Raw genomic sequence first — 27,575 nt, forward strand, 5'->3', positions numbered from 1 at the left:
GCCCACGGAGATAAAGAAATATTCACTATTTGGCCCTTTAATGAACAGATTCGCAGACCCTTGCTCAGAAACTATGGAAAGATTTCTAAACTGAGGAACTTCTGGGTTTTGCTGCCTCCACTGGGCTCACACGCTGGGGTGGTTCTGCTCCCACACCCTGAAGCCGGTCAGTCACATTCCAGGATGTGTGGTTTTGCTGAGAGGGGAGGCAGAAAAGCGCAGACCACAGCACAACCCGCCCCGTGTTATCAGAGAAGAAGCCACAGAATGTTGGCGATTCTACATTTTAAAAGACCCCCCCCCAAAAAAAACCCACTATAATTCATCACCAGGGCTGGCAAGGGAAAGAGTCCCCATCCCAGAATGGGGAATGTGTCAGTTCCAACAACATCAGCATTAACCGCACAACTGGAAACAAACACGCCCACCACATCAAAAGAGAACTTTTTGCTTACAATGATAAAAATGAAATTTTGTCCTAAATGGAACCATTTTTCTCAAGCATATGGTAATGATTTTCAGAAGGAAAGAAACTTCGATTTTTATATCCGTTAAACAATATGGCATTCTGCTTTCTTATTTTAGGATGCTAGATGTAAATTTCAGTATGAATGGGCCCACTTTAAATATAAATATTTAAATACAGAGCATTGCGCCTGGACTTAGGACCATTAAAATGGAGTATCAGTGCTTTCCCAGTTTCTAAATGCAGCCATAAATGTTCAGATCTGATAGAGGAAAGAGAGGGGTATCAGTGGATTCCAAGTCTAGGGTTAAAGGAACTTACACTAGAAACAACAATTTTGGCAGGAGAAGAAAGTTGCTTTTTTTCCCCTTGAACTGCTTCTTTCCTTTCAACTTCTGAAGGTCAGCTGTATTCATTTAAATGCAATCTCCCCTTTTATCAGCTACAGTTAGACGCACAAGATAATGTTGCTGGCTTAAGGCTTCATATCACAACATCTGATCTTAAAAAAATCATCCTAGGGGCGCCTGGGTGGCTCAGTGGGTTAAGCCTCTGCCTTCGGCTCAGGTCATGATCCCAGGGTCCTGGGATCGAGCCCCGCATCGGGCTCTCTGCTCAGCGGGAAGCCTGCTTCCTCCTCTCTCTCTCTGCCTGCCTCTCTGCCTACTTGTGATCTCGCTCTCTGTTAAGTAAATAAATAAAAAAAATCTTAAAAAAAAAATCATTCTAAAACTATTAAATATATTCAAAAATACATTAAATGCATATTTTTATTCAAACAATTTTAACCTCTTTTTGTTGTTGTCAAGAGAACTGAGTTTTGGGACTTTTTTCCTGTTTGAAGGAAGACTGTTTGGGGCACCCTCATTAAACATCACAAATTGATTCATTAACCATTTTTTCGTGGGATTTTTCTGACCTTGGTGGGTTTATCATCTTCCCTGCTCAGATCAGACACTCTCTACAACCCTAGAGACCACTCTGTCCACATGCTGAGCACTACCATGACTGGATTCTGACAGTCTGGGACAGACGAGTGTTTCTTTCATTGGTAGAGATTATAAATATTTTCTAGAAAAATATTTTAACAAAAGGGTACAAGTTTTCACTTAAAAAGCATAAATCCCAGGGCCACCTGGCTGGCTGAGTCAGTTAAGCATCTGACTCTTGATTTTGGCTCTCCAGGATCTCAGGGTCATGAGATCGAGCCCCACATCAGGCTCTGAGCTTGGCAGGGAGTCTGCTGGATATTCTTTCTCTCCCTCTGCCCCTCCCCCATTGACTCTCTCGCTCTTTCTCAAATAAATAAATCTCTAAAAAAATCACAAGCCCCTCATTATATGAAACTGTGTATACATTCACATGCACACGGATGGAGACCACATGCCCCACGCCACTACCAGACGGTCATGGCAGACTGCGCCATGCGCGGGAAGCTAGAATGACTGGACTTCATTGCTTCCGGTAGAGACCACCAGTAACAGGTCAGCAGCTCCTACGTTCATTACTAGGGCACAGAAACCCAAGCTCCTGACACACAAACCCAAATGCTGCTGTTGGACACTTATTTCGTCTCCTCACTGTCCAGCCTACCACAGCCTAGACCCACCACCCGAAGGCCACAGAGAGCGGCAGCCTCGACTAGGACCCTCGGTCTGGTTTCCTGAGTCAGAACTCTCAAATTGCAGTCCTAAGAGAAACCAGAATTTAGGAGGAACACACATTTTAACTCTGTCTGACCCCTGTGGGAAAACGATCACCTACACCACAGACTCCGACGGGGGAGGTTGTGTTGGAAAAGCCACACGGGCCTCCCAAGAATGGACCCCAGGCTCCCGGAAGAGGGTTCTTACCTCGTTGGTTGTGAGAGTGAGAATCCGATCCAAGTCTTCTACCAACTGTTTGAACGTCGGCCTCTGGGAGGGCACCGCATGCCAACAGTCCCTCATCATCATATACCTGGGAAACGGATTTCCTGGTGAATTAACTCTGTAAGGACGAGGTGCATGGCTACCAGCCATTGATAACAGGTGCTAGGGAGATACGTCCTAAACTATGAAGATCTAGCAGAACTTCCCAAATTAGAAAGCAGTTATTTGCTTTCCCCAAATATTCACTGCTTGATTTGTCTTGAAAGGCGCTTTGAGCTACAAACACATCACTTTACCCCCCACCCCCCGAATGTTTTAGGATAGTGTCTATGCCATCAGGAGAGACTTTTTCCTAAATCTTCGCTGCGGACTTGTGCGTTCCTGTGACAGTGACACAGCACGGTGGTTATCACACCTTTCGGGCACTTTCAGACGCTGCGGGGGGAAAAGCCTTCTAGGACCAACGGGCTCTCCAGTCTCTTCCCAGCATACCCTGCCCCCCACCCCCCGGCCCCTGCTCCAGACCAAAGCCGCTACACATTCTTCTCCCTGACACTTCAGGTTTTATTTTAATGATTACAGAGGACAAAGGCTCCTCAGTTTTAAAAAAATGAAGTTTGAAAACCACAACTTTAACGTAAGGTTTTCATGAATTAAGCTGCCATCCCAGGGCTGCACATTAACTTCCTGATTAACTCTTGGACAGGCCTAGGGTCCCAGGCCTTATCTTGATCATGGGTTTCGACAGACCCTCTATATTAGAAAAAGCAATAGGAATGACAGGCAGCACAATAAACACCTTTATCTAATATACTATAAAAATGTGGCCATTCATCAGATGTCCACTGTACAGTGAAAAGCACTCATGGGATTACGGACATAAAATCCCCATGAAACGATACACAATAGACCACAGTCTCCGGGACAATCACTCTTCTTAGTTAATCCTAGGGGGGTTGGGAAGAGAGACTCCCTTTCAAAGCACTGGTTCTACTGCACAAGACGCATGTCACAAACACAACATAATTCCACTTGAAGTGTGGGCCAGGCTTTTCTCGAAACCAGCTCATGGTTTTATAGTCAGATGTGGGACTCCAAGGATGGCACCTGGACACATTCTTAATTCTCTGTGCTAGACTCTGGGTCGAACAGAGGTAACCAGACACCGGTGTGCTCTGAAGAAATGTGGTCAACGTCAATCCATAAGAGCAATTTTCAGCGGTCGCCCATACCCACTGGCTGCATTGGGGACAGACACAGGTCGTGAGGAAAGGCTGTGCTTTCTAGCCTGTGTATGAGAGAAGGCCAGTTCCATCTCCCTGACCCTCTGAGAAGAGACAAGAGCGAAGCACGGCCCAGTGGCCCAGGAAGACCACTGAGGCTCGCTCTCTAATAAAGTCAGACGCCCTCAGCCGGGAAGCCCAATGCCCTGATTTAGAGCTCACTCCATACACCTCGGAAGGACGTTTTCTCTTTTGGACAGTAAGGGCCATTGGTGTAGCCATCCTCCCCAGTCCTGGGATTAAGCCCAGAAAGCTTCAGCAGTAATTCTTCCTAGGGCCTGTACGGAAAACCAGGGGCCTTAGGAAACCCGAAATAAGTTGGGAGAGAGTTAATGGCATCGCGGGTCCGCTCGGTGTCAGGAGAGAACAGGTTCCTTACAGGTCGCTGGTGCAGTTTGCCGGCTTATCCATCCTGTGTCCGTCCTTCAGCAGCTTAAAAAGTTCCTCCACCGGGATCCCTGGGTAGGGGGAGCCCCCCAACGTGAAGATCTCCCACATTAACACCCCAAAGGACCAACTGCAAGGAAGAGAGAAAACAGTGTTACTGACCCACCTGAATCCCCAAAACCCAAACGTACCCAGTGAATAACGTCGACGCCCACTCACTTCTCCTGTTCAAAGACAAATGGCCTGAACCCTCCTCCAGTTCATCCCACAGGCCCCTCCCTGCCCCGAAGGAGCATCCTTCCCAAATGAGGACGTGAGGGATGTTCCCTTGGAATTTTCCGTCAACAGACAACAGAGTAGGGGTGGGAAACCATCCCTCCATTTTTCTGTTTTTTTGTTAGTGGAGATCTGGGCTGGTTGCTTTTTTATTCTGACATTCTTAAATGCAGCGTTAGCCATGGGAGGATCTCAGCTCCTAAGTTGCAAAATTCTTCATGCTCTCGTCCAACTTTTCCATCAGCCTCTGCACCTGACACCCACCCCCCCGGGGGGGCTGGGACCCACCAGTAGGGGCTGCTGACTGAATAAGGCCAGCAAGCCCATTCTGCAAGGTCAACAGCAGCCTGCTGTGGCAGTTGGAGCATCTGAGAGCACAAAGGTTTCACTACTAAGGTCAGGAAGGGAGCAGGCACCGGGCTGGGGTGACAATGAAGGAATCCCAGAGCCCAAAGGGTTTCCTACAACAGAAACTAAAAGCATCTCACAGGGCACCCTGGGTACCTGACCTCGTGGAGGCCTAGTTGGCCTTTCTGAGCCTCATTCAGGATGCTCGCCATTCCTGGGATAATCAAGCCAAGACTCCTGCGTTTACCTACATCCCCGAGGCTCAAAACACACACCCTTCTTGACTCCCTTCAGGTTTGGGGTGAGCAATGAAACTCTCCCCAGTGTTGTCTAGAGCAAAAGTGGGAGCACAATGCAGGCAGCGGACTCCCTACAAAAACGGGTTTCAGAATGCCTTTCTTCTAGGACTGCTAAAGGGGACCAGCAGCAACACCAGGCCTACCCCAGGGAGCCTCTTGGTCCCGTAAATAAAAATAGCTCAACTGATTTTTTTTAACTTTTTATTTTGGGCTAATTATAGACTCGCAGGAACTTGGAAAAAACAGTACAGAGAGATGCTCCGTACCTTCCCCCGGTTTCCCACCAGGATAACTTCTTCCAACCTAATTTCCAAACCTGAAACTCTGAAATATCAGTTGAAGCCTGACCCTGATGGTATTTTTAAGTGTATCATAATGGAAACGTTATATAGTTTTCACTCTATTTCTCTAATCTCATCAAGGATGGCAGGACAAGGTCAGATTTTTTCCGAGGACAAACAGAACAAGTGGGTCCCGTGGAAATCACCCGCCGCACTTGGCTTCTCCCTACAAGGACGAGCCCGGGATGCAGGGTCAGTGGGGGAGTAGGACAAACCAGCCTCAGTAAAAAAAGTTTCAAAATTCCTTCTTTCAGGGAGCAAAGAACACGCCAACAGCCTGGCAAATGACACAGCAGCTCTGTAGTCGTAGATCCGTGAGTAAGTTGGGGGGGGGAGCACTTCCACCCTGGCGGGAGGAGGTTCAAAGTTACACACACACCCCCACCCCGACCCTGTGCACTTTGAAGCTGGGCAGATTAGCAACAGTGCACTGGTGACCAGCCTACCAGAAAATCCGCCCTTTCTGAGGCCGGCTCCTGCACCTTCCATCGATGTGTGAAATACGGCAGGCGCCAAAGAATGAAGAAGGGTGAATACAGTATTTTTGCAACCCAACCTGGCGAAGAAGCTGGAGAGAAGGGAGTTACTTACACGTCACTCTGGTGGGTGTACACGCGGTCAAAAAGGGCTTCTGGGGCCATCCACTTGACTGGAAGTCGCCCCTGCGGGTATGGGTTAAAAAAAAAAAAAAAAAGGTAAAAACCGCTAGATTACAACCAGTTTACTTTTGCTCGCTCAGCAGGCTGTGTCCTATCTGAGAGCTGACACTGATTGTCACTGGTGTGTTCCCAGAGCAGAAATCAGTCCCTGCAGGGCCTATGTGTAACACGCAAAATGCACAGATCTGGGCACACGAGTAAAATGCCATTTCTCAGGACGCTTGATCTCCCTCACACAGAGACACACCCTGAGCACCTCCTGGGCAAAAATCAATCCAGAAACTCCCAAGCTCTAGTTTTGGCTGGGGAAGTTCTTGACAAAGAGCCTGATGATGGTTCCGTGGACAAGGCTGTTTCACATTTACTTGAAGTATCTTAAAGACGGCTGAGATGTGCTCATTGAGAAGGTTGTCAAGAGCATGGCCCAGGGACAGGGAGAAAGGGCAGAGGAATGAAGGCCTATTATCTCTCATCTGGAACATTCTGTGCCACCACCAGCCCCCTCCCTTCCACCACAGAACCACCGTAGACTCACGTTTGTGGTCTTTTTGTAATAGTCTATATTGTTGATATCTCTGGCCAGTCCAAAGTCTGCTATTTTCATGACATTGTTTTCTGTTACCAAAACATTTCTGGCTGCTAAATCCCGATGAATACACTGAAATCAAGAAAGAACTCGTTTCAAACTATTTCAAGAATAAAGAGAAATCACACTCACAATGCAGACAGAAAAATACATCTTGGGTCAAACAATGGTATTTCTTTTCTAATTAAAGGTAACTTAAAAAGCCAAGGCCCCAATAATTTCAAAGAGCAAAGATACGCCAAGTTGCCCATTCTCTTTTACTTGCAGAGGACCAACAACACTGTCGCCCTTCCCAGGAGATCTGTACTAGATTATTCTAAAAACCTTCTATGTCTATACTTACTCTCCCAGCCTTTACAGCTAGACTTTCAGAAGAGCTGTTTAAACTCCAATACCACATCGTCTTTACCTCCTGGTAGGTCTGCAAACATTCTCTTTCCATCCCTGCTCTTCCCAAAAAGTTTATGGGGAACCTCCAGTCAGACCCAAGTGAGCTCTTCTAACCCCTCAGTGTTTCCTTCTGCAGCTCTGGACACTGTTGATTCGTGCTCCTTCTAAAAAACAGTCCCCACCCCCTACCTTGAGTTCTATCCCATCCCTTCTCTTGGTTCACCCTCTCCCAGTCTAGCTCCTCTCTTCCCCTGTCCCTTAAAATGGAAGAAATAGCCCATTAATTTTGCATACTTCTACATATCCCCAGGGCTTCTAGTCTTAGATACACACAAAAAATCTGCAAATTCCTATCTCTCTCCTAACCTTTCTCCTGGGACCCTAACTGTCATCTTCCACAGGCTACGGGACATTTCCACTGTGACATCCTGTCAGCACCTCAAATTCAAGGCCTCTGCTCCCCTCATTCTCATCTTGAGACTCTCTCAGTCCAAGAGGTACACACCAGAATTCTCTGCACACCCTCCCCAGTTCTGCAGACGTTGACACCCACAGGCCTCTGCAGTCTGTCCACCCTGCTCTGTCCCCACTTCTAGCCACACTTAGCCCAGGACATCACCACTGCCCACCCCCAGCCCCACGGAGAGCCACACTGACTGACTGGTCTCCATGCTTCCAGACCCAGCCTGGCCGCACCTGCTATGCTCGCCACAAGCTGTGGTTCTCAAAGAACCGGCCATGTCCTTTCCAGGCTTGTATCATGCCCCACACCTGTCTGTCCATGCCCAGGCCTGGAGGACACCGGCCCACACAAAGGGCCCCACCTAGGTCTGCGAAACACTTGGGGGCCTGGGGGTGGGGTGGAGACACGCTCCGTACAGGGCAGCTAATTCATAGTTCTGTTACCTATTCTTCGGTCTCAGAAAGGTCTGGTCATTATAACTCCCATTTCTCCTTTCTGCAAATGACAGGCTTTTGTAAAGTGTTACACTTCAGTATCACAAAACTTCATCATGACACACAGTAAGGAGACTCCCCCATCACCATCCCCTATTTTTGGAAAAGGCAAAGTCTAAGGAAGTGAACAAAAAGTTCTACCAAATGTTTTGACATGGGCTCCTGGCAAAGTTAACTAGTGGATGAAGGAAGGTCTTACCCAGCCACTTGACAAGGGTCAGACGGGGCTGCTTGTAGTTAGGGATGCCAAGAAATGGCCAATAAAAAGGAGCAAGCTACACTCTCGCTGAAGAATAAATTAGGAGTTACTTTTTCCTACCCACTGCCCAACAATTCCTTGATTTTAGATGCTTCTGTGGTCCCCTGGATGGGCGAAGACCGGGAAAGGGAGAGCAGGAAAAGCCCACAAGTAAGTATGCCTGAGCCTGGCCAGAACGGAAGCAGGAAACGTGAGAGCTCCCAGAAGTGGCCTGGGGATCCGGCCAGGGCGGGAGCCATGTTCTAGTTTGGAGGCCTCCTCAGATTGAACTTCCAAGCCCTCAGCCAAACTCTCCCGGCGGCGTGCTCCCGGCCGACACGAGCTCTGTGCATTTGGCAAGCTGTGTGGTCAGAAGACTCTGGATTCCCACACGCTGGGCTCCCACCACACATGAGGGCTCAACTCAAGAGACACCACAACAGTGACCTCCATCATTGTCTTGGCGAGAGCCAGGATCGAGCACCGAAGTCCCCCATCCCACGGTGCTAGCAGATACCAACGCCCACCCTCTGGGCTGGACGGTAAGAGACTTGGAACCAACATACAAGAAAAAGAAAATAATTCACATCAAGCCAAATTCCCATCATCTGCAGAAATCGGAGCTGTTCTCCAGGGCAGAGCTGACCATTTACATAACTAAGGCCCTCAGACCATTTGGCATCCATTTCTTAAGGAAGTCACGAAGGGAAGGAAGACTAACATCCCTATGGCCCAGACAGTGTGACGGGGGCCACTGCACGGCTGACTGACTTAAATTCCCAGGGCTCCCCATGAGATGGGTATGACTGCACCCATTTTACAGATAGGGAAGCTGGCCCTGCTTGTAGTAACAAAAACACCACCCATTCTGGTTTAACACTTTGAAGCAAGTCGAACTGGCTTTGGGATTTGGTAAAAAGCAAAATTAGTGTGCTTTGAACTAAAAAGCAAAGCTTTCATAATTTGTACAAGGTTCAAATACCCCACATTACCTTGTTGTAATCTGTATACTCCTGGTGTCTCTTTACTTGCCTACCCCTAGCTCCCCACCAACACACGCGCACACATGCACACGCGTGCGCATATTTCAACGGCTCAGGGACAGACCCTGCATGTTCATGTCTATATTCCCAGCACCGACTGCAGAGCCTGACCCAGTAAATGTTTACTGAGCCGAATTCATTATTGCATTCCATCAGTAATGAGCCAGAGAGCTCACTCAACAGTTCCTTAAGCGGGCCTCCAGCAAGGTCCTGGCTGGAGGCTGCGAGGCGTGCATGCGAGCAGACCAGAATCTGGCCCCTTCCCTGCTTCTTCACCCTCCACCGTCAGGAATAAGCCTCCATCTTTGCAGGCAGTCTCCACTCAAGGGGACCATTCTTAAGATCTTTAGCTACTGCTGGCTTAACACCAGCTCTAGGTCCTTAACTACAGGCAATCTTCTATGAAGGGCTTTGGAACCCTTCAAGGCCTTAATGACATACAACTCCATCCCTTCTAGCCCACTCTGTGTCTGTGATCAAAGCCCTGACACAGGGCATCTTATCAGTCCCCGCCCCCAACCAGAGTGAGGCAGGGATTACCAGAGAGCAGTGAGGAAGGCTGGGGGGCATGGTGGGTACTTGGCCAAAGGGCCAAGCCCAGGACCAGTGACTTTTCTCTGCTCTGTGGACCTAGGAGTCCCCATCTTGGAAATGACAATGACTTAGGCACACCTGGTTTCGAAGGGGTCCTGGCGTCTCCGAACAGTCCTCAGAATCCTTCTCCTAAACTCGCCCCTATTTCAGATGTGTTCTGGGGTTATGGAGGATACTGTACGGAAAATGCTCGTCCTGTGCCTAGCAGATGCTGAGCTCTCAAAACCTGGTACTGACTAATAATGAGAATTGCCCCCTTTCACAAAGTTCCCTCTTCCCTATATTCAACAGTTCCAAAGAGGAAGGATCTCAGAGTCCTCAGGGCTGGGGAGCAATGAGGAGTCCACACGGGCTCTACCAGCCAGGTGCAAGAAGACACATTCTTTTGCCCCGTTCTGGGCGGAACAACACCCTGCCTTCCAGAAACCCGTCCCGTGGCCTCTGTGAACCATATCTGCCTTTCCTCCCACCTCTCTGTGTCCCCTCGGCCTCCACTGCCATCAGGTGCTTTGAGCCAAGCTCAAGAAACTGAGAGCTTTTCATACTCCCCCTCTACTCTAACTCTCCCCGGCTAGAGGACCGCCCATGCATGGGAACCACACTTCCTCTGCTGGCTCCCAAGGTCTCAGCCCAGACCCCAGGGCTGAGCTTCAGCCCGCAGCTTCCTCCTGGCACCGGCCCTTGACTGGCTCTCCCTGGTGTTCAGAGCACCTGCCCAAATGCCCACTAGGATCTCTGCCCGCCGTCTTCCCCCACCTCCCGCCTCGGAGTCTTCCTCCTCCTGGTCCTACCGTCTGATCTCTCAGGCTGGAAATCACTAAGTATCCCAAGAGCAACAGCTATCCAAAATCCATCTTCTTCTCCAGTACCTGCAGGAGCCAAGAAACTCGAGCCCAACACACCAGCACCAAGCTTGCGACCCACCGGCTGTGAGCAGCGTCCCAGCGAGCCATCCTTAGAGCACAGACCCGCCCCCATTATCCCTGCCTAGGGTGCAGTCTGGAGGCCTGGCCCGGGGCCGTGAGGCCTGGAATGAGCTGGGCCTGCCTGTCTCCAGCCACATCTCACACTCGGCTCCTGGCTGTCCCCCGGCGGGGGCGCTCACCAACCCCCCACTGACCTCCCACAATCAGTCTCCTGCACAGCACACCTCTCAGCCTTTCCCATCCTTATTTGTTGATTTCTCCTGCTGTCGCCCGAGGTTCCTGCTCCAAGAGGTCTAAGGACTCCGCCCGTAGCGGCCACCCACTAAGGGAGCCTGACCTAGGGCACGAGGCAGGAGTCAGGAGTGCTCGGGAATGTTTGCTTGAGGGATAATAAAATGACCGAGCCAGCCTTCCTACTGCCTTTGTATTAATAGCAGAGCCACGCTATATCCAAAAAATGCTTCCCCCGTCCCACACGGGGAAGGGTACAGAGTGGCCAGGCCCCCAGACCTGGGGGGGTGGGTCACGCTCCCCAGGGTTTAGTGAGGAACATTTGAAAGCTACAGCAAAGGTGAAAGAGAACAACGATGGTCCGTGTGTGCTGGGATGGCTTGTCACGCCGGCTCTCTCCCTTCACAATGTACCCCCAATACCCATCTTTGTATTCCTGAACCATTTAAAAGTGACTGCACACCTCACTCCCAAACACGTAAAAAATATCTCCCACCTTAATCCAGGACCACTCTCACCACCCCCAGATTGCATATCAATCCAATCGTATTATAGAATGTAGACCCAATTCAGGTTTCCGTTGTTCCTAAATATTCTCTATAAAAGCTGCCCCCCTTTCCTACCCTGCCCAAGGCCCAGTCCAGGGTCACACATGCACACATGGTTATCCTGTCCCTTAAGCCTCCCTTAATCTGAACTGTCCCCCCCCAGTGGTTTTTGTCTCTCACAACTTGGACATGTGGAAGAGATGTCTTGTCAAATGTCCCCCATTCTGGATATGATCCATTTCCTCACGTGGAAGACTTTTCAGCGGGGCCTGTATTCCCGCACATGCGCACAATCGCGGGCACAACAGTTCCCTAAAATCTACAGGTTAAGAGCTTTTCCCGGAAAAAAAAGAAATCTAAGAAAGTCTCCAACTCTGGACTCCCTCGAAAATAAAACACAAACAAAAAAGAAAATAAAAAACAAACCAAAAAAACAGAACATGTGGGAGCTCTGGCCACGTTCCAACACAGCCACAGAAGCAGCGGCTGAGGGACAGCCGCCCCTCCCTTATCCCTGTGGTCACATACCTCACTGCTGTGACTGGGCAGAGCCATGACCAAGCCCGGGTCCCCGGTGACAAGGTGTCCACGCCCACAAGAGAACCTCACTTCTTTGGGGACCCAAAGAGCAGCATTAAGCCCCACCACAGGTAGGAAGGAACCCCACTTCTGCCCAAGGGGAAAGTTCTGCAACCCTCCCGCCCTGCTGAAGTGTGAGCTATGGCAGGGTGTCCTGGGTCATCCAAAATGCCCCAGAGGACATCAGGGCACCTGTCTAACTGCTTTCAGAATAACTCAAATGTTTAAAGTTCCACTGCAAGTGGCATGCCTGGAATGCAGACGGTTCACCTCAGGGGACCTGGCCAATTTTGAACCAGAGGGTCACCCCGCTAAATGAGACAAAATAAACCCAGATGACACCCAGGACCCCGTGTTCCTAAAACGTCCCCTTGCGTGATCTTTAGTCGTAGAATATTCAAGGCCCTTCCAAGCTTAGAACTAGAAACACGACACCCAAAGTTTATGTCCAAAAACTCATCCCAAAACAAATAAAGCCCCCAAAACTCATCAGAATTAAAGGCAGCGCTCCCTAACCTAGCTGTTCCGTGCCGAGAGCAGAATCCCAGGGGAAGAGACATCTTTTCTGCTCATCTCTGCTGTGTCACGTCTGAGGCTGCTTTGGCTTTTAAAGAGTTCACCAAACCCCAACGTGAATAACACGATAAATATTTTCCAGGTTGTACAAGACATGCAAGGGCTTGATTCAGCAAATGAGCACGTCCAAATTGCCTGTTTTCTTCACAGACCTTTTTCACTGGAATCCACCCAACTGAGGAGAATGCGAAGGACTCACTTTCTGGGAAGCCAAGTACTCCATGCCCCTCGCCAGCTGGTAGGTGCAGGACACCAAGTCCTTGAAGGTCATCTGCTCCTCGGGAACGCGGTTGATGTCATAGGAGTACTCCATCCCAGGCGGCCTGCGGGCTCGGAGGTATTCACGGAGGTTGCCTTTCGAGGCATACTCGACGATGACGTAGAGAGGCCCTGTGGATGGACAGGGCAAGCTCACTGAGACGATGCACCCAGACCCGCCTTGGGAAGCTCAGCCCAGTTTTGTTTCTGAGAACCCAGCACTTTTTTTTTTTTTTTTTAATTGAAACATATAGAAAAGCGCACACAAAAACACAACACCTGCAATCACATCTTCCCCCAGTGATCACTGAGACTTGGGTCAAGATAGCCTCAAAAGTCCTAGTAGAAGAGACAGAGACACAGGGAGCATCCTTCCCTGCCACTCCCCGGCTCACCTGCGCCCTCCTGCAGAGCAACGCTTATCATAAATTTGCCTTTTCCAGTTCACTTTAACCATGTGACATACAGATATGGATCAAGAAACAACATTATTATTTTTAATGGTATATATAATAGAGCTACAGCTAACATTATTCCCTTACACGTTATCCGCATGGAACCCAATCAGGCTGATAAAAATAAATCGAGATCGTTCCTTTTCTATTCCTATCTACATTCCATCACATAAACACTATTTTCCTACATTTGTGGGCACTGACATTGCTTCCAGGTTCCAGCGCGCAGTGAACATTTCTGTGTCTGCTTCCCGACACACACGTGCCGCCCTCTGTCCGAGGCATGGACCAGAGGCCAGCAAACTACAGCCCACAGGCCGAATCCTGCCCACGGCCTCTTTCTGTAATTGAAGCGTATTGGCACACAGCCAGGCCCATTCATTTCTGTACTGTCTGTGGCTGCTTTCTCACTACACTGGCAAAGGTGAGGAGTTGCCACAAAGACCCTAACGGCCACAAAAACTGAAAATATCTACAATCACCCTTCCCAGAAAGTCTCCCAACTCCTGGTATAGACCTAAAAGAGAAAAGCTGAGGCAAAGATAGCTATCTTCAAGTTTATAAATTATCATCAAACTGATTTCCAAAGTGTCAGCTCTCCAATGAGAGAAGGCAGAGCACTCTCTCCTCTAAGGAAGATAATGTGTCCCTTCGTCCCACTCTGTCCCTCTCCTGCACTATTGGGAGCTCAGCCATCGCGGCCCACAGCAAGACATGGCTTCTTCAATCCCCATTTTAAGGGATTTGTTAACCATAACACTGGGTCTTTTTTTTTTTTTTTTCTAAGATTTTGTTTATTTGAAAGAGAGGGAGACACAGCATCAGTAGGAGAGGCAGAGAGGGAGGGACAGACTCCCCCCTGAACAGGGAGCCCAATATGGGGCTCGATCCCAGGACCCCAGGATCATGACCTGAGCCAAAGGCAGACTGTTAACCCACTGAGCCCCCCAGGCACCCCCCATAGGGTCTTATTTTGAAAAATCCTTCTTAGCACTACAAAACAAAAACATAAGGAGACTGTCTTTTCTAAACACCCTCCAGGTTATGCCCTAAAAACAGCAGGACTCTAGAAGGCCCTCCCATTCAAAGCCTCTCAACGCCTACCTTTCCCCGGTCCCCCTGTACAGTCACAAAGTCCCCTTTGTGTTCACGGCCAGGAACATCTTCCTAAGGGGATTTGAAAGAGAACTTTAAACATTCCCTTGAGGTGCCTAGCAGCAAGATCCAAAAGTCCAACCGTTTCTAAAATGATGTTAACACTGAAGCTCAAATTATTTGGATGAAAGCATTTTTTCCTCCTACTCACCATCCTGAGTACAGGCTCCAAGGAGATTTATGATATTTTTGTGTTTTCCAATCATCTTCATCATCTCCATCTCGGACACTAGATCAGAAAGATCTTTCTCTGTGGCATCATCTACAAACATTAGGTAAATTAAAAACCAGTTAGTAGTTTCCTCTAACCCATCAACAGCTGCTGCTAGTTGCCAGAAACTTAGTGGAAACAGCGTGAAATTGAATTTTAGGACCAGAAAACACTTTCTAAATCATCTCCCTCATTTTATTGGTAAGGGGGCAAAGGCCCAGACAGGGAACTGCCCTGATCCGTGTCAAACAGCTAATTTGGGGTCAGTGGGGTCAAAAGTCAGGATGAGAATATAGGCTCTGATGCTAAGACCAATTCTTTTCTAGCAACCCCCCCGAGTGTGGGGGTGTTTAACTTTATCGTGAAGCAAGTCCACCTTCTGGCAGATCTACGGTGCCTCCAAAAAACCGTATCGAACTTCAAGGTGCCTGAAAGCAACTGGGAGTCCAATAGAAAGGAAGAGGAGGGAGAGGGGAATGGGGCATCCCAAATCAACAGACTTTCTCCAGATCAAATGCCACTAATCCGAGCCCTTACAGAAGTCACAGACAGGTTCAGAGGGCACCTTGTAAGTGTTTACAAAAGTGTGTGGGTGTGTGTGCGCACACGCGCGTGTGTGTGTGCGTGCGTGTGCATTTTGAGCAGGCAAAGTTTCATGCCTTCCAAAGAGGTCTTTGAGTCCCGAACTAAAAAAATAGAAGTTTTATAAACCTCTGCTCTCCAATTTCAAGAAAAACAGCTTCGGTCCCACATTCATGGGCTCATAGCTTCTGGAGAGTGGCAAGACTCTTCCCCATGGGCCTCCCTTCGAGTTCATTTGATATGAAAAACTCTGCATTTACTAAAAAAAAATGAGATAAAGAAATGCATAGGAGCCATGTGGCCAAAAGTTTTTTAACTTCACAAATGAATGAGCAACGCATTGGGCTGGAGCACGGGGAGGGCTGTCCTGACGTGAGCCACCCACTGCCTGTAAGAGTTGCCAGGGTCTCCACAGGGCTCTGGGGCCGATGCCCGCCTCCACCCTTAAAGGGAAGGCCAGCCTGATTATACCCAGAGAAACAAACGCTCAGATCTCTAATTCTGAGCTCCAAAAACCAAATAAAAGTTCAGCCAAGAGAGACTGGAAACCTAGGCCTTCCCCACGTTGGCCATGGTCAGTGGCCAGGGGCTGCTGAGGCTGGCTGTTGGGGGCACACAGCTGCCTACACCTGCCACACAGGGGGGCAAGGGCACACAGGCAGACCCCAGCCATGCAGGACAAAAGCCAGAGGGTCACCTCTGTTGGTGCAGCTGAGCTGAGGCACGTGGAGCTGCTGAGCACGGGCCTCCCTCGCATCAAATCCCAAAGTGAAGGGCTCAAAACACCCAAGCTTCCCAAAGAGCCACTCAGATCAACAGCTTAAAAAAATTCCTTTTTTTTTTTTTTTTTAATACTATTTCCACCCTGCTACCTCCCCACTTGGGGAAGGACAGGATGACCATCACAGAGAGCCCACAAAAGAAAGAAAAAGCCTAACTCCAGAAGCATCCACGATGGGACAGGCACCCACATCCAAGAACAGGCATCTCTGCCTGGACACACAGGAAAAGCTCCGTCCTTTCTCAGCCCCCAACAATAGGGTTTGTAACAGAACCATTCCCTGGAACTCCTCTCCTAAGAGAATACTACGGAGCTGACAGTTGGAAGTGCTGTAAGCTCCTTGGACATGAGCATGAAGCAGGGCTGGGCGGTCATCCCACAAACGCCATGTGACATCCACATCACACACTAACTGTTCACATGTTCCAGAAGGTTCTGCCAGGCCACCAATCCCGCTCCTTCCCTATTAGCTCTCCAAGGGCTTCTCCCAGACCAGTGTCAATTCTGCGTTGTTCCCCTTACGAAAGAGGTATGTCCTCCTCTCCCTACGCCTCCTCACTCCCTCCCAGAGGCCAACCTTCCTTCGTTTCCAAGTTAAATTCAGCATACCCAGACTCATCTAAAGGAACCAATCACACGTGAGTTGATTTTTCTAAGCACATACAGATACAGTGGGAATAAAAAAAAATCACGGTCATCAATAAGGAGCTGACCAAGAACAATCTGGGATGGGAGGCCACCCTTTCTAACAAAACGGGCTTTTCTTTCTTGGAAGTGCACGCAGCTCCAGATAAATCGTCTGTCCAGGATGCTGATTTATACTGAAAACTTCTCAACCCCTGGGTCAACTATGTGCTCTCTGACCCCCTGCCATGATGGAGTTCACATGCCACAATAGGAACATTCTTGATAAGGCTTCTCCCCAACCCCCCGCCCATCCCCCTCCCCACGCACCTTTCAACATCTTCACGGCCACAGTGACTGCTTCCTTGGGCTTCTCTTTGTCAATTCCCACCGCCTCAGCCATGACCACTTGCCCAAAGCAACCTTCCCCCAGAGGTTTGCCCAGCGTCAGCCTAAATGTGTAAATAGGGGATTAGCGCAGAGCATCTGGTGAAGGGGAAATTCCAGAACGAAATATAAAAATCTTTCAGCGGCTTGCAAAAGCATGGAGCATTTATCATATGGAACTAATGAGACCGGAGTATACACGCGCTTGAGTATTTTCTTAGTGACGTTGTAGAGAATGTCAATTACAGGCGGGACAGCTATTAAGTTTCACATTCATGTTCACGATTTATTTTCTTTGTGGAAGGTATCCTTACTAGTGAGGCGGTCAGCTTTCCTAAGTGCTAACAAGGAGGAGCTTCTGATCTCAGGCCAACTGAATATTCGTAATTTAAAATGTCTTAAAAGAAAAACTGTTAAAGCTATTCTTCTTTTTTGGTCTCTGTGAAGTGATGTCTTTAAAATCACTATTATTCAAATACCAGTGGATTTTACGGTCACATTCCTGGCCAAGTTACATGATATGAATCTTAAACGCATTTCAAGGAATCTCTAATTTTTCCCTAAAGGACAAAGACATTTCTAGAAATTGAGGGAAATCTTTCTTGACCTAACAGTTTAGAAATCCTTAACTACCCAAATTGTTAATGAAGAAAATCCAGAGTGAACATGATAAACTATTTTCCTAATTTCTAAGCTCAGAAGCTCGGTGCCTGTCCTACTAATGGCCATATATTGTCTTTGGACATTCTAAAAGCCGACAGAATGGCGAAATCCTTGGAATGCTTATGAATGTGTGTGTGTGTGTGTGTGTGTGTGTGTGTGTGTGTGTGTGTGTTTCACTTAAGCACAAAAAAGCAAAGTATTTAGCAGCTCTTAGTAAATATACTGTATTTATGGTTAAGTACACAATGGTTTACAAAAGCTAAGCAAACACTGAGGGCAGTGTACGCTAGGCTGAGGTCATTCTGTTTCTCTCCTGAACTAAAATTAAATTTAATATCTTGGCAGAAAATAAACATTTGCATTGGAAAAATGGCTAATTTATGTCCCACTGCCCTGTTAGTACAAGCGTAACAATCCTTTCTTTGTGCCACCTCTGTCTCCAATCTAATAAACCTCTTCTAAATAGCCTTCATTCACTGGAAATCTGCCCCACCTACATTTGTGCTCAACTCTGTTCTGAAACGCTTAGCACTCACATTTTCCGCACCCAGGCCCCCCCCCCAGGTGGGAGCGGACGGTTAGGCACACACAGACGTCCACTGTTGGCGGCGTCACGGGCAGCGAGCACTGTGGCCCGAACCTGAGAGCCGTCGTTTCTTAACGTCCCATCACAGCCACCCAGGTCAGTCCTCTATGCACAGGAATGTGCGCAGGAGCCCTCCTGCTTGTACACCCAAAGGAGGGAGCAAGGTGGCTTCGTGAGAAACAGCCCTGTTCTCTTTCCACACTCCCCAGGTAAGGACACCATTCTTTGTGTTTTTCTCTGATGTCTCCTAGTTCTTGTTCAAAAACCAAGTGAATGGTCTGTCCACTACAACACATGAACACACTGGAAATGACCTCCCTTAACCCTCCTGACAGAGTGAGACCTGGGCAGTTATTTGATTCTAGCTTATGATACACATTCGTATCTCCAGACTGGCTCCTGGGAAGCAAAAGTGGCGTGGAGTTGTGGGAATCAAAATCACAGTGCCCTGGGGCACCTGGGTGGTTCAGTGGGTTAAGCCTCTGCCTTCCGCTCAGGTCATGATCTCAGGGTCCTGGGATCGAGCCCCGCGTCGGGCTCTCTGCTCAGCGGGGAACCTGCTTCCCCGCGCCCCCCGCCTGCCTCTCTGCCTACTTGTGCTCTCTCTAACAAATAAATAAATTTAAAGGAAAAAAAAAAATCACAGTGCCCTATAAGCTCCCTCTCTTTCCAAACAGAGCTCGTCAGACCCAGGCTCTGGAAAAGCTTATCTTGGTACCTCTACATTGGTGGATGAGTTTCTTCTGTTGTAATTAAACACCTCTCTGACCTAATCTCAGGGAGATACTGCCAATGTCAAGACCAACGGTGAGTAGGAGCTCTAGAGAAGCAAGGCAAGAGCTTGTCCCAGTTGACGTGATGTAGACGGAGAGTCCATGATTTCCACCTTCCACTAGTACCACGGTTCAGACTCAAGGGACTACAAGTGGTACCCCAGAAGTGAGCTGAGGGCCTTGAAGGACCATCAGACTGTACTGCAGAAGGTAGGTCTAGAAGCTGGTCCCGCCCAGAAGACAGAGTGCCGGGAGCACAGGGTCTGCCTCCCACACTCTCTGCCTAGCACTGCCATATTGTTGGGGTCTGCGGTTCAGAGCCCCTAGCTTACCACTACATGAAGGAGAGCGCAAGACGGGGAAACTCATGAGTCCAGAACCGTACTCAGTCCTGTGAAGTCTATACCATGGTCATCATTTTATAAACATGAAGTTCAGAGTCAAGGCTGCCCAGCCACTGGCTAGCTGAGCAAGGATTCAAATCCCACCCAAGACAGCCCAAATACACGGGCCTGACGCCAAATCAAGACATGAAGACTCCCCAGTAATGCCTTCAACAGAGCCCAGGTGGCCGTGCTCTGACTAAACATCGGATTGAAACACCTCCACATCATCCGATAGAGAAAATATTACGGACCAGAGGAAATGTGACATCAGGTACCATATTCAAACCTTCACAGCCACATATCACATTAACAACACTTAAAAGGAGCAACATGGACTGAAGATTCTTCAGACAATTTATGTCTTATACCTAATTTCCCCCAAAGAAATGAACTATAGAAGAGTCATGTTCTAATAACCAGAAGTTGGAACATTGTATCTGTTTTACAAATGGGATACGGCCTTACATGAAGTCCGTGTAACTGGGTTTGAATCATCTCAAAAGTAAAAAAAGTGCTAAGAAAGTATTATCTTGGTTGGGGACCAGCCATGCCTAGCATCTGTTTTAAAAGAACCAGTGAAATAAAAAGAGAGAGAGAAAATCCATTCTTTTCTTTTTCAGAAGTTGGTTATTTAGAATTACAGTCTCACTCGTTCCTACTGACACCGTCACACATGACCTTTGCAGTTAAGATCAGGAAAAGAACATGTCAATCCAGCAACTCCATTTATACATGATTCCATTCGGGGCTGCAGCCAATAGAAATACTCACTTATCTCTTGGGAACTCCCACTTTGGATCTTCTGGCAATTCATACTCGGAGACCCCTGCCAGCATGGGGGTGTCTGCTGTTGAGGACAGGCGTGTGGTTATCCTCACCAGTGGGGTGTTGGAGTTCATGGAGGAGCTGGACTCGGCAGAAACCTGGATACAAAATGCAAAGCCCCAGATGTAATCCTGGCTCTACCTGGGAGGCCTGGCAGCCGGCCAGAGCCCAGCCAGATGTTCGATCCTTAGAAAGGAAGACAAGTGGGAGCGCTGGCCAAAGTCAAGAATTTAGGCCCCAAACCACTGGATTCCAGCTTCTCTGCACTCCCATCTCTGCAGCACCAGATTTCACCCATATCCGAGGTTCCTAAGACCAGATTTGCAAACATTTTTAGATGGTACCTGAGCAACATCTAAGTCAGCTTTCTGACCTAATTCCTCCCAAATAAGCACCTGAGCAAGGGCAACCACCCCACGGGCTTCGCAATTGCCTTTTGGCCTAGATCTGTCCCAGAGCCCCGCACGATCAATCTCCCTGTGGACCAGCTCAGACCATTAATCAATTCTCAGCCTATGCAACTCCATGGAACCTTCTTAGAAAATCCGCTCTTCGATATTTCATCTGCCTTTTGGAAAGAAAAGCCGGATGTCTCAAGGAGCTAGCTCTAGGATTTGAAGGTGAAGGGCGTTCTATTCGCTCCCAGGGCCATAATGCCAGGACACCTGACGCCAGGCCCTGGGGCCGTTCTCTGCTGACACCGACCATTCGGTGAAAATCAAGATTCTTGTCAACTTCGCCTTCAGAAATGAGTGGACTGGACACAAGGGATGAAGAGTCAAGGAGAAAAAAAACTACATCCTCGATTCATAATCACATGGCAAAGCTCCTCTCCCACCTGAGGTAAGCAAGGGTTTCCCCGAGTTTTGTCATTCACCATGACCCTTTTCGGGCTGCGTCTGATAAAAGGGTTACTTCTTAAACATAGCGTCCTCCCTGTGCTGGTTTCTGTAAAGGAAAACTCGCACAGAGCCCACCTGAAGGCCAGTTTTGACAGTTACTGAACTGTCCTGATACAATCGTGGGCTGCTTGACCACCACCTTATTCTAAACCATGAACGAGCCCTGGGGCTCAAGAAAGTCAGAACATGAGGTTTAACATGGTCCAACAAAGCAGCCCGCTGTCTCCCCCACCCGGTTCTATCCCCTGCACGACTGCGCAGGTCAACTGCACGCCCCAGCTGTGCTGATGAGTAATTTTCAAATTAAGATGCCAAAGACGGAACACAGGTGAGCAAACTTAGTTGAGATGAGTGTTCACGAAGTAGAACCTGAACCATCCCCACTGGGAACCAGAAGATCTGTACTTCCTGGGCCACGTCCTATTTGGAAAACCTTTATTCTCTTCTTGGTAAGCCCAAACTGCCCTTAGTGCAGACGGAATCCCAAGAAACGCCCAAGAATGGACTGGGAGGGGGAAATCATTTTAGGAACAGGAAGTTGCTTTCAGTACTGAAATCAAGTTGCATGGGATTTTTAAGCCAAAATTTCTATTATGTTTTAAAATGTACGAGAGAACGGGCACCTGGGTGACTCAGTCGGTTGAGCATCAGACTCCAGATTTCAGCTCAGGTCACAATCCCAGGGCTGTGGGATCGAGCCCCATGCTGGGTTCCCCACTCAGCACAGTCTGCTTGAGGATTCTCCCTCCCTCCCTGTCCCCCCACTCACTCTCCCTCTAAATATATTAATCTTTTTTTTAAAGATTTTATTTATTTATTTGACAGACAGAGATCACAGGCAGGCAGAGAGGCAGGCGGCGGGGCGGGGGGCGGGGGGGAGCAGGCTCCCTGCTGAGCAGAGAGGCCGATGCGGGGCTCCATCTCAGGACCCTGAGATCATGACCTGAGCCGAAGGCAGAGGCTTAACCCACTGAGCCACCCAGGCACCCCTAAATATATTAATCTTTAAAAAGTAAGAATAAAACGTACACGAGAACATTTCTGACCCTTCTAAGCAATCTTTTGACAGGGGACTCCCTCCTAAATTTTACTATGCAGACAGTATGAGCCGTGTTATTGTGAGCGCCATAAATATTTTTTTTCTTTCAAAAGGAGTTGAAGAATCATTAATTTTGGAGTTGAGAGAACCCCATGAATAGACTGGGCTCCAAAAAGCTGCAGCCTCACACCCAAGTGTCCACACACTCAAACGGCAGAAGCAAGGAAGAAAGCACAGTAGTGACCGTGGCGACTCCCCCAGAATCCACCCCTGGCCCCCACTAATGCCGGGGCCGAGGCAGGGACCCCACCTTGGCCAAACAGACAACCTGGAACACCCCTCCAGTGTGGGGGGCCCAACACAGAGCACTACACTGACTCAAGGCCATGTGCTATGGATACCAAAAGAGGCTGGTGTTTTCTGGAAAGTTCTTCCCCACGAAGAGGAAAAAAATCACCATTCACTACAATGGGAACTTGTACTTAAAGGTCACAAGCAACAAGTACCAACCACACTAGTAAAAGTCAGCCTCACGATGAGATGACACAGGCCTCAAAAGGCCGCGCTCTAACAGTTTCTGTCGTCATGACACTCTCTGCAAGGCCAGCCAGGTAGACTCTCGCCACCGGCCCTGCAGGATTTCCAGAATTCCACCATCGGTGCCTGGTGTGCTGGCATCGGTGGAAAGGAGGGGAAACCCAATGGGGAAATCACAGGGGGAGGTGGTTCTGAGTGAAGAGGTCCTCCAGAATTTCTTCCCTTGTGGGTGAGAGAACACAGCATTATTTCCAAACGTTCAGGAAGGATAGAGATTTCAGAGCGGCCACCTTCAGAGAGAGACTCAAATAGCTGAGGGATGGGGCAGAATTTGTTCTACCTCAGAACTTTCTAAGCCATTTGAATTTTATTACCTTGTCTATGTATTTCTCTGATGTTTTAGAAATAGCACCTTTAACAAGAAAAACACATTTGAAACACATTGACTTGATTTCCAAAATGAGGTAGAAATGACGAGAACACTGCCCTTCTCCTTCCCCTGTGCTGGGTTCTGCAGCATCTCTGCACCCTCCCACGTGGGCACCCCACTGACCAGCCCTGGCCAAGCAGCCCACCCTAGCTGGTCCCCTTCCCCTGCTAACTATCTACAACATGGGGGCCCAATCAGGTGGGGGCCATGTGCCAATTCCCATGCTGGCCAACTGTGAGAGTTTGGGGAAGTCATTTACCCATCCCAAGCTAGACTCTCCTACCTGTTAGAAGGAAACCGGGGAAGTTCCCACCCCGCAGGGGCACCGTGAGGGTGAAATGAGGTCACACCCATAAGACATTTAGTGCTGAGCCTGGCGCTTGCTAAAAGCTCAGTTAATATTTGCCAAGACCACAGTAGTTTTTCCCAGCACCTTTTCAGAATCCTGAGCTGCCCAGATCCAAGGGAGCTTATGACCGGCATCTTCCTCTGGGGAACCCAGAAGATCTGGAGCCTGTGGTGGTTTCGAGTGGGAGATGTTAGCTTCCTGTGTGCCCTGTGAAGAACGAAACCCACTGGCATTAAGGGCTGACTGCCTTACTGGCCTGGAAGATGAGACCCTCTGCTCATAGCCAGGGTGGGCTGGGGCTCCAGCAAGGGAAAAAGCAAACCCAAGAAACAAAGGATCCGGGAGTCAGGGGTCGGTCCCAGAGCAGGAGGAAAGCTGGAGCATAAAAACATCCTCGTGACAAATACGGCTCAGAGGGGGCTTAAGAGCAGAAAAACCTAACGTTCCGTCAGACGCTGACTGCTCTGCGGCTCACCTATGACCCGAGCAACCTTCGCCCACAAACCCACAGCAGAAGTTCACACACGTATGCATCTTCCTCCAAACAATCTCAACGAGGTTTTCCTGTGAAAGCTTTCAAAACGGAAACCCTTGGCAAACTTGGTTGTTATCGTGACTATTAAAAACCTGAAAATCGTGTTTACAAAAAGGATTACTTAGGAAAGTTCTGTCCAGATTAAGGGTGGAGGTTTAGATTCAATGTATAAATCTGGAAAATACTTCTATAAAAAGCACCAATCGGAGGGGAGAAAGGTAAGAAAATGCCAGCAATATAAGAAACTAGAATTTGGTCACTCTGTCCGTGGAAGTGTTATCTTAATTTTACCTCCATGCATTTTTATTGAGTTTTTAAAATCCCCTCTGGGACTGTAACTATGGCTGGCTTTGTCCTCACTCCGTTTCTGCTGCGAGCTGACATGCTTCCGTTGGCTCATCAATGCCTCCACGCAACGCGGCATCTCGCTGGAGCTTCTCTCCTTCCAAACACACCCCCCAAGTCATTCCCGCTGCCCACCTGTGAATCTCCTAACGCAGCACTATTCAATTATAAACTGCTCTTTTTTTGCACAAAACCATGATCTCCCCTCATTGGATAGCCTATCTAATTTGAAAATATTCCATGGGTGGCGATCATTAAGTGCTAGACAAGCCATAAATGGGAACACCCTAAAATAAACCGCCTTCGCCATTCTCAGTCCCCACAGGCACGTTCTAGCATGTATTTTCAGTCTCTACTCAACTCCCCACTTTCCGGAATCTCTTTAACACATGCCATAAATCAGGCTTTTAACGAAATGTGCCTTTTGTATATTTCCACAGTCTATAGGGGAGATTAAGAAAGGAAGTGATTTTTTCTTTCTTTTTAAAGGGCCACCAAGAAATCGTGTTATCTCTGCACACCAGATTAGACTAGATTAGAACCAAGGCAGGGGACCTCACAGAGAACGAGGCAGGCAGAAGCAAAGGCGGAAGGGGGGGCGGTGACGAATGTGCATGCTAATTCCTGACTCCGAAGCTGTGGGTCCACGGTCCCAAGCCAGAACAGGAGTTAACACACTTTTTGCTGTAAGACCTGCCTGCCGCTCCCCAATGTCCAAACAAAATGCTTTCACCACCTCAAACCAGGTGGCTGGGTTAAAGGTTCAAGGGGGTTCGGGGGTTGGATTCTGTTTCCCTCCATAACAAAATTTAAGTCATCAGACAAGGTGTTTTTGTCACTCGTCTCCTTCACCAGGTCTCTGCCTCCCCCATGCTGCTCCCTGGACTCCATGACTCAACCCATCAGAGCAATGGCTCCCCAGTCGTGGATGGGCTGGTTCTTCTAGAAGATCCCAGGAGTCAAAATCCAAACCAGATCTCACACCGCCCTGTCTCTGGAAGGCTGAGAGGGGGAGAGCAGCCCAATGGGGGCGCCCACATGGAAGGGCAGAGTGCAGGGAGCCACCCATGGCCAGTCTCATTACCCACGTGTGTTCTGGAACCAGGGAGGTCTCACTAGACCCCATGACTGACCAAACCATGGAGAATATGCCAAGATCATGGTATCTGGCTGCTAGACAGTGAATGAGCTTCTAAGAGTGGAACCCGCCTTCACGGGGCTCAGTGCGTTTAATAACCATTAGTGCGCAGCCCCAAGAACTGGCACCTGAATCCCCTTGTACCCAGTCAGGCCTCCCCCACCCCCACATCTTCTGTCCCATTCAGGAGGTCTCTGGGCTCATGCCACTCACCTCAAAGATACTGTTATAAAAGATGCCCTTGATCCACCTGTATCAACAACCAACATGGCAAAACTAAAGTCTCACAAAAATTACCCCATAGCCCTTCTCAGAGGCCAGTGGTGGTGGGAGTGTGCACTGCACGCACGTGTGTACCTCCCCACCTAGGAGATGGGTTTACCTGTTTATAGCAAAAGGGAAATCTCCACCCTGCCCTCTGGAGACTTCTGGCTCCAGAGAAGAAAGTCGAGGTACTCACTGAAAACTGGATCCACCAAACCCAGCAAAATAGCTCATGCTTCCTAAAGAAACCTCCACAATTTCCTCGCACCTCCCTCCAGCGATGCCCAAGTGATGTGTGCGACCAGGGAAGGCGGAGCCCTCTCTTACACGTGTGGACATGTAGAGGCTGCCTCCTAATGACTACAGCCATCCACGGGCAGCCCCAGACACCTGCACTACCACTGACAAGCGCACGAGGACACACTCTCCGGGCTGGCCCCCACCTTGATCATGCCGATTCCAGAGGAGCGAGAGCGGGCGAGCCAAGGGCTGGCACGGTGTCCGAGCCAGGGTGAACCTCGGTCAAGGGACACGGGGAGATGCTGTGTGCCACCCACCTCCCCCACAACCAAAAAGGTCCCCCCTTTCCTCAAGCTTCAAAATGCATAAAGAACCTCAAAAAACTCCTGCTTCCTGGGACAGGCACACAAGGAATTTCTTCTGAGCTACCCAAGGAAAAAGTATTTTTGACTCAAATAAAATAACAAACTGAAACGTCGGTCTTATAACAGTTAAGTCCAGGACAAATTAGTAAATGTCAAGAAGGAAACACTCACAGAAGGATTAAAAAAAAAGAAAGAGAGAGAGAAAGAAGGAAAAATAAGAACACCACTCCTCTTGTTCTAAACAGAGAACAATGATGGACTGAGCTGAGTGAGACGTTGTGTGTATGTGTGTTGGGGGAGGGGCAAGGGGTCAGGGCCAAGAAGATAACACTCGGACTCCAGCATGAAGACACTCAGTGTTCCCTGTGTGGTAGAGGAGGTTGGGCAGATACAGCCTGAAAAGTGGCCTTGCAAGTAACTAGGAAGAACCCATCCTCAAGACATCTGATTACAGGCTCACCTGTCGCCAGGTAAAGGCATGCTTGGCATCCCTGTGGTATTTTCTCTGTCATCAACATATCTGCCAGCCTTTATGGGGTTTTCATTACAGCTACAGCCCAATAACCCTCTTTTATCCAGATACCTGATGGGCATCTCCTTCCCCACCAAAGGGGCCGTGCTCGTTGTCAAGAACACACACCCATTTTAACACGTAAGAGTTGATGAGGGGTGTCAACATTCCCCCAAATGAATAATCAACATTCCCCCAAATAAATTAATCTCCCAGAGATCTGTTGGTTCCCCTCCCCCTCTCCAGGGCATGGCTATTTGCCCACCTTCCTCTGCTTCTCTTATTCTCCTTGACGCTGCTAAAACCCAAGACAGCTACATTCTAAACGATGATGGCCAAATAACACTGGAAGGTGACAAGTCTTATCTTGCATGGAACCTGGGTTAGATCAAGCACTCAGGAAATTATGATAAATAAAGGAAGAAGAAGGAGAAGAAAAAGAGAAAACCTAATGTTCCCTTTGGCTCCACAGGGGAGAGTACAGAAAGAATGACGAACCAAAGTGGAGACAAAGAAAAAAGGCCAGTGAGCCAAAGAGAAACAGAAATACAACGAATAGGGCTGAGTCAAGGAGATTTTAAGGGCAACTGGGTCTTTTATATTTAAGTAAAGAGAAGAGCACTGTCACAGCGGCAG

At 48.7% G+C, this 27,575-nt stretch overlaps 1 protein-coding gene across 3 annotated transcripts in view; it reads right to left on the minus strand.

The window, feature by feature from the left end:
- Positions 1 to 27,575, minus strand: part of LOC111144712 (fibroblast growth factor receptor 2) — a 98,429-nt gene that overhangs the window by 2,778 nt on the left and 68,076 nt on the right. For all 3 annotated transcript variants that reach the window (XM_022499149.1, XM_022499147.1, XM_022499148.1), the window contains 8 exons: positions 20,231 to 20,382; positions 16,995 to 17,116; positions 14,618 to 14,728; positions 12,798 to 12,988; positions 6,466 to 6,588; positions 5,863 to 5,933; positions 4,000 to 4,137; positions 2,320 to 2,425 (listed from right to left, as the gene is read on the minus strand). In XM_022499149.1, the coding sequence (XP_022354857.1) occupies positions 2,320 to 2,425; positions 4,000 to 4,137; positions 5,863 to 5,933; positions 6,466 to 6,588; positions 12,798 to 12,988; positions 14,618 to 14,728; positions 16,995 to 17,116; positions 20,231 to 20,382 (1,014 nt within the window). The remainder of the gene's footprint in view (positions 1 to 2,319; positions 2,426 to 3,999; positions 4,138 to 5,862; positions 5,934 to 6,465; positions 6,589 to 12,797; positions 12,989 to 14,617; positions 14,729 to 16,994; positions 17,117 to 20,230; positions 20,383 to 27,575) is intronic.

This window comes from Enhydra lutris, unplaced genomic scaffold (genome assembly GCF_002288905.1).
Source record: "Enhydra lutris kenyoni isolate GAN:26980312 unplaced genomic scaffold, ASM228890v2 scaffoldscaffold12, whole genome shotgun sequence".
Classification (NCBI taxonomy): domain Eukaryota; kingdom Metazoa; phylum Chordata; class Mammalia; order Carnivora; family Mustelidae; genus Enhydra; species Enhydra lutris.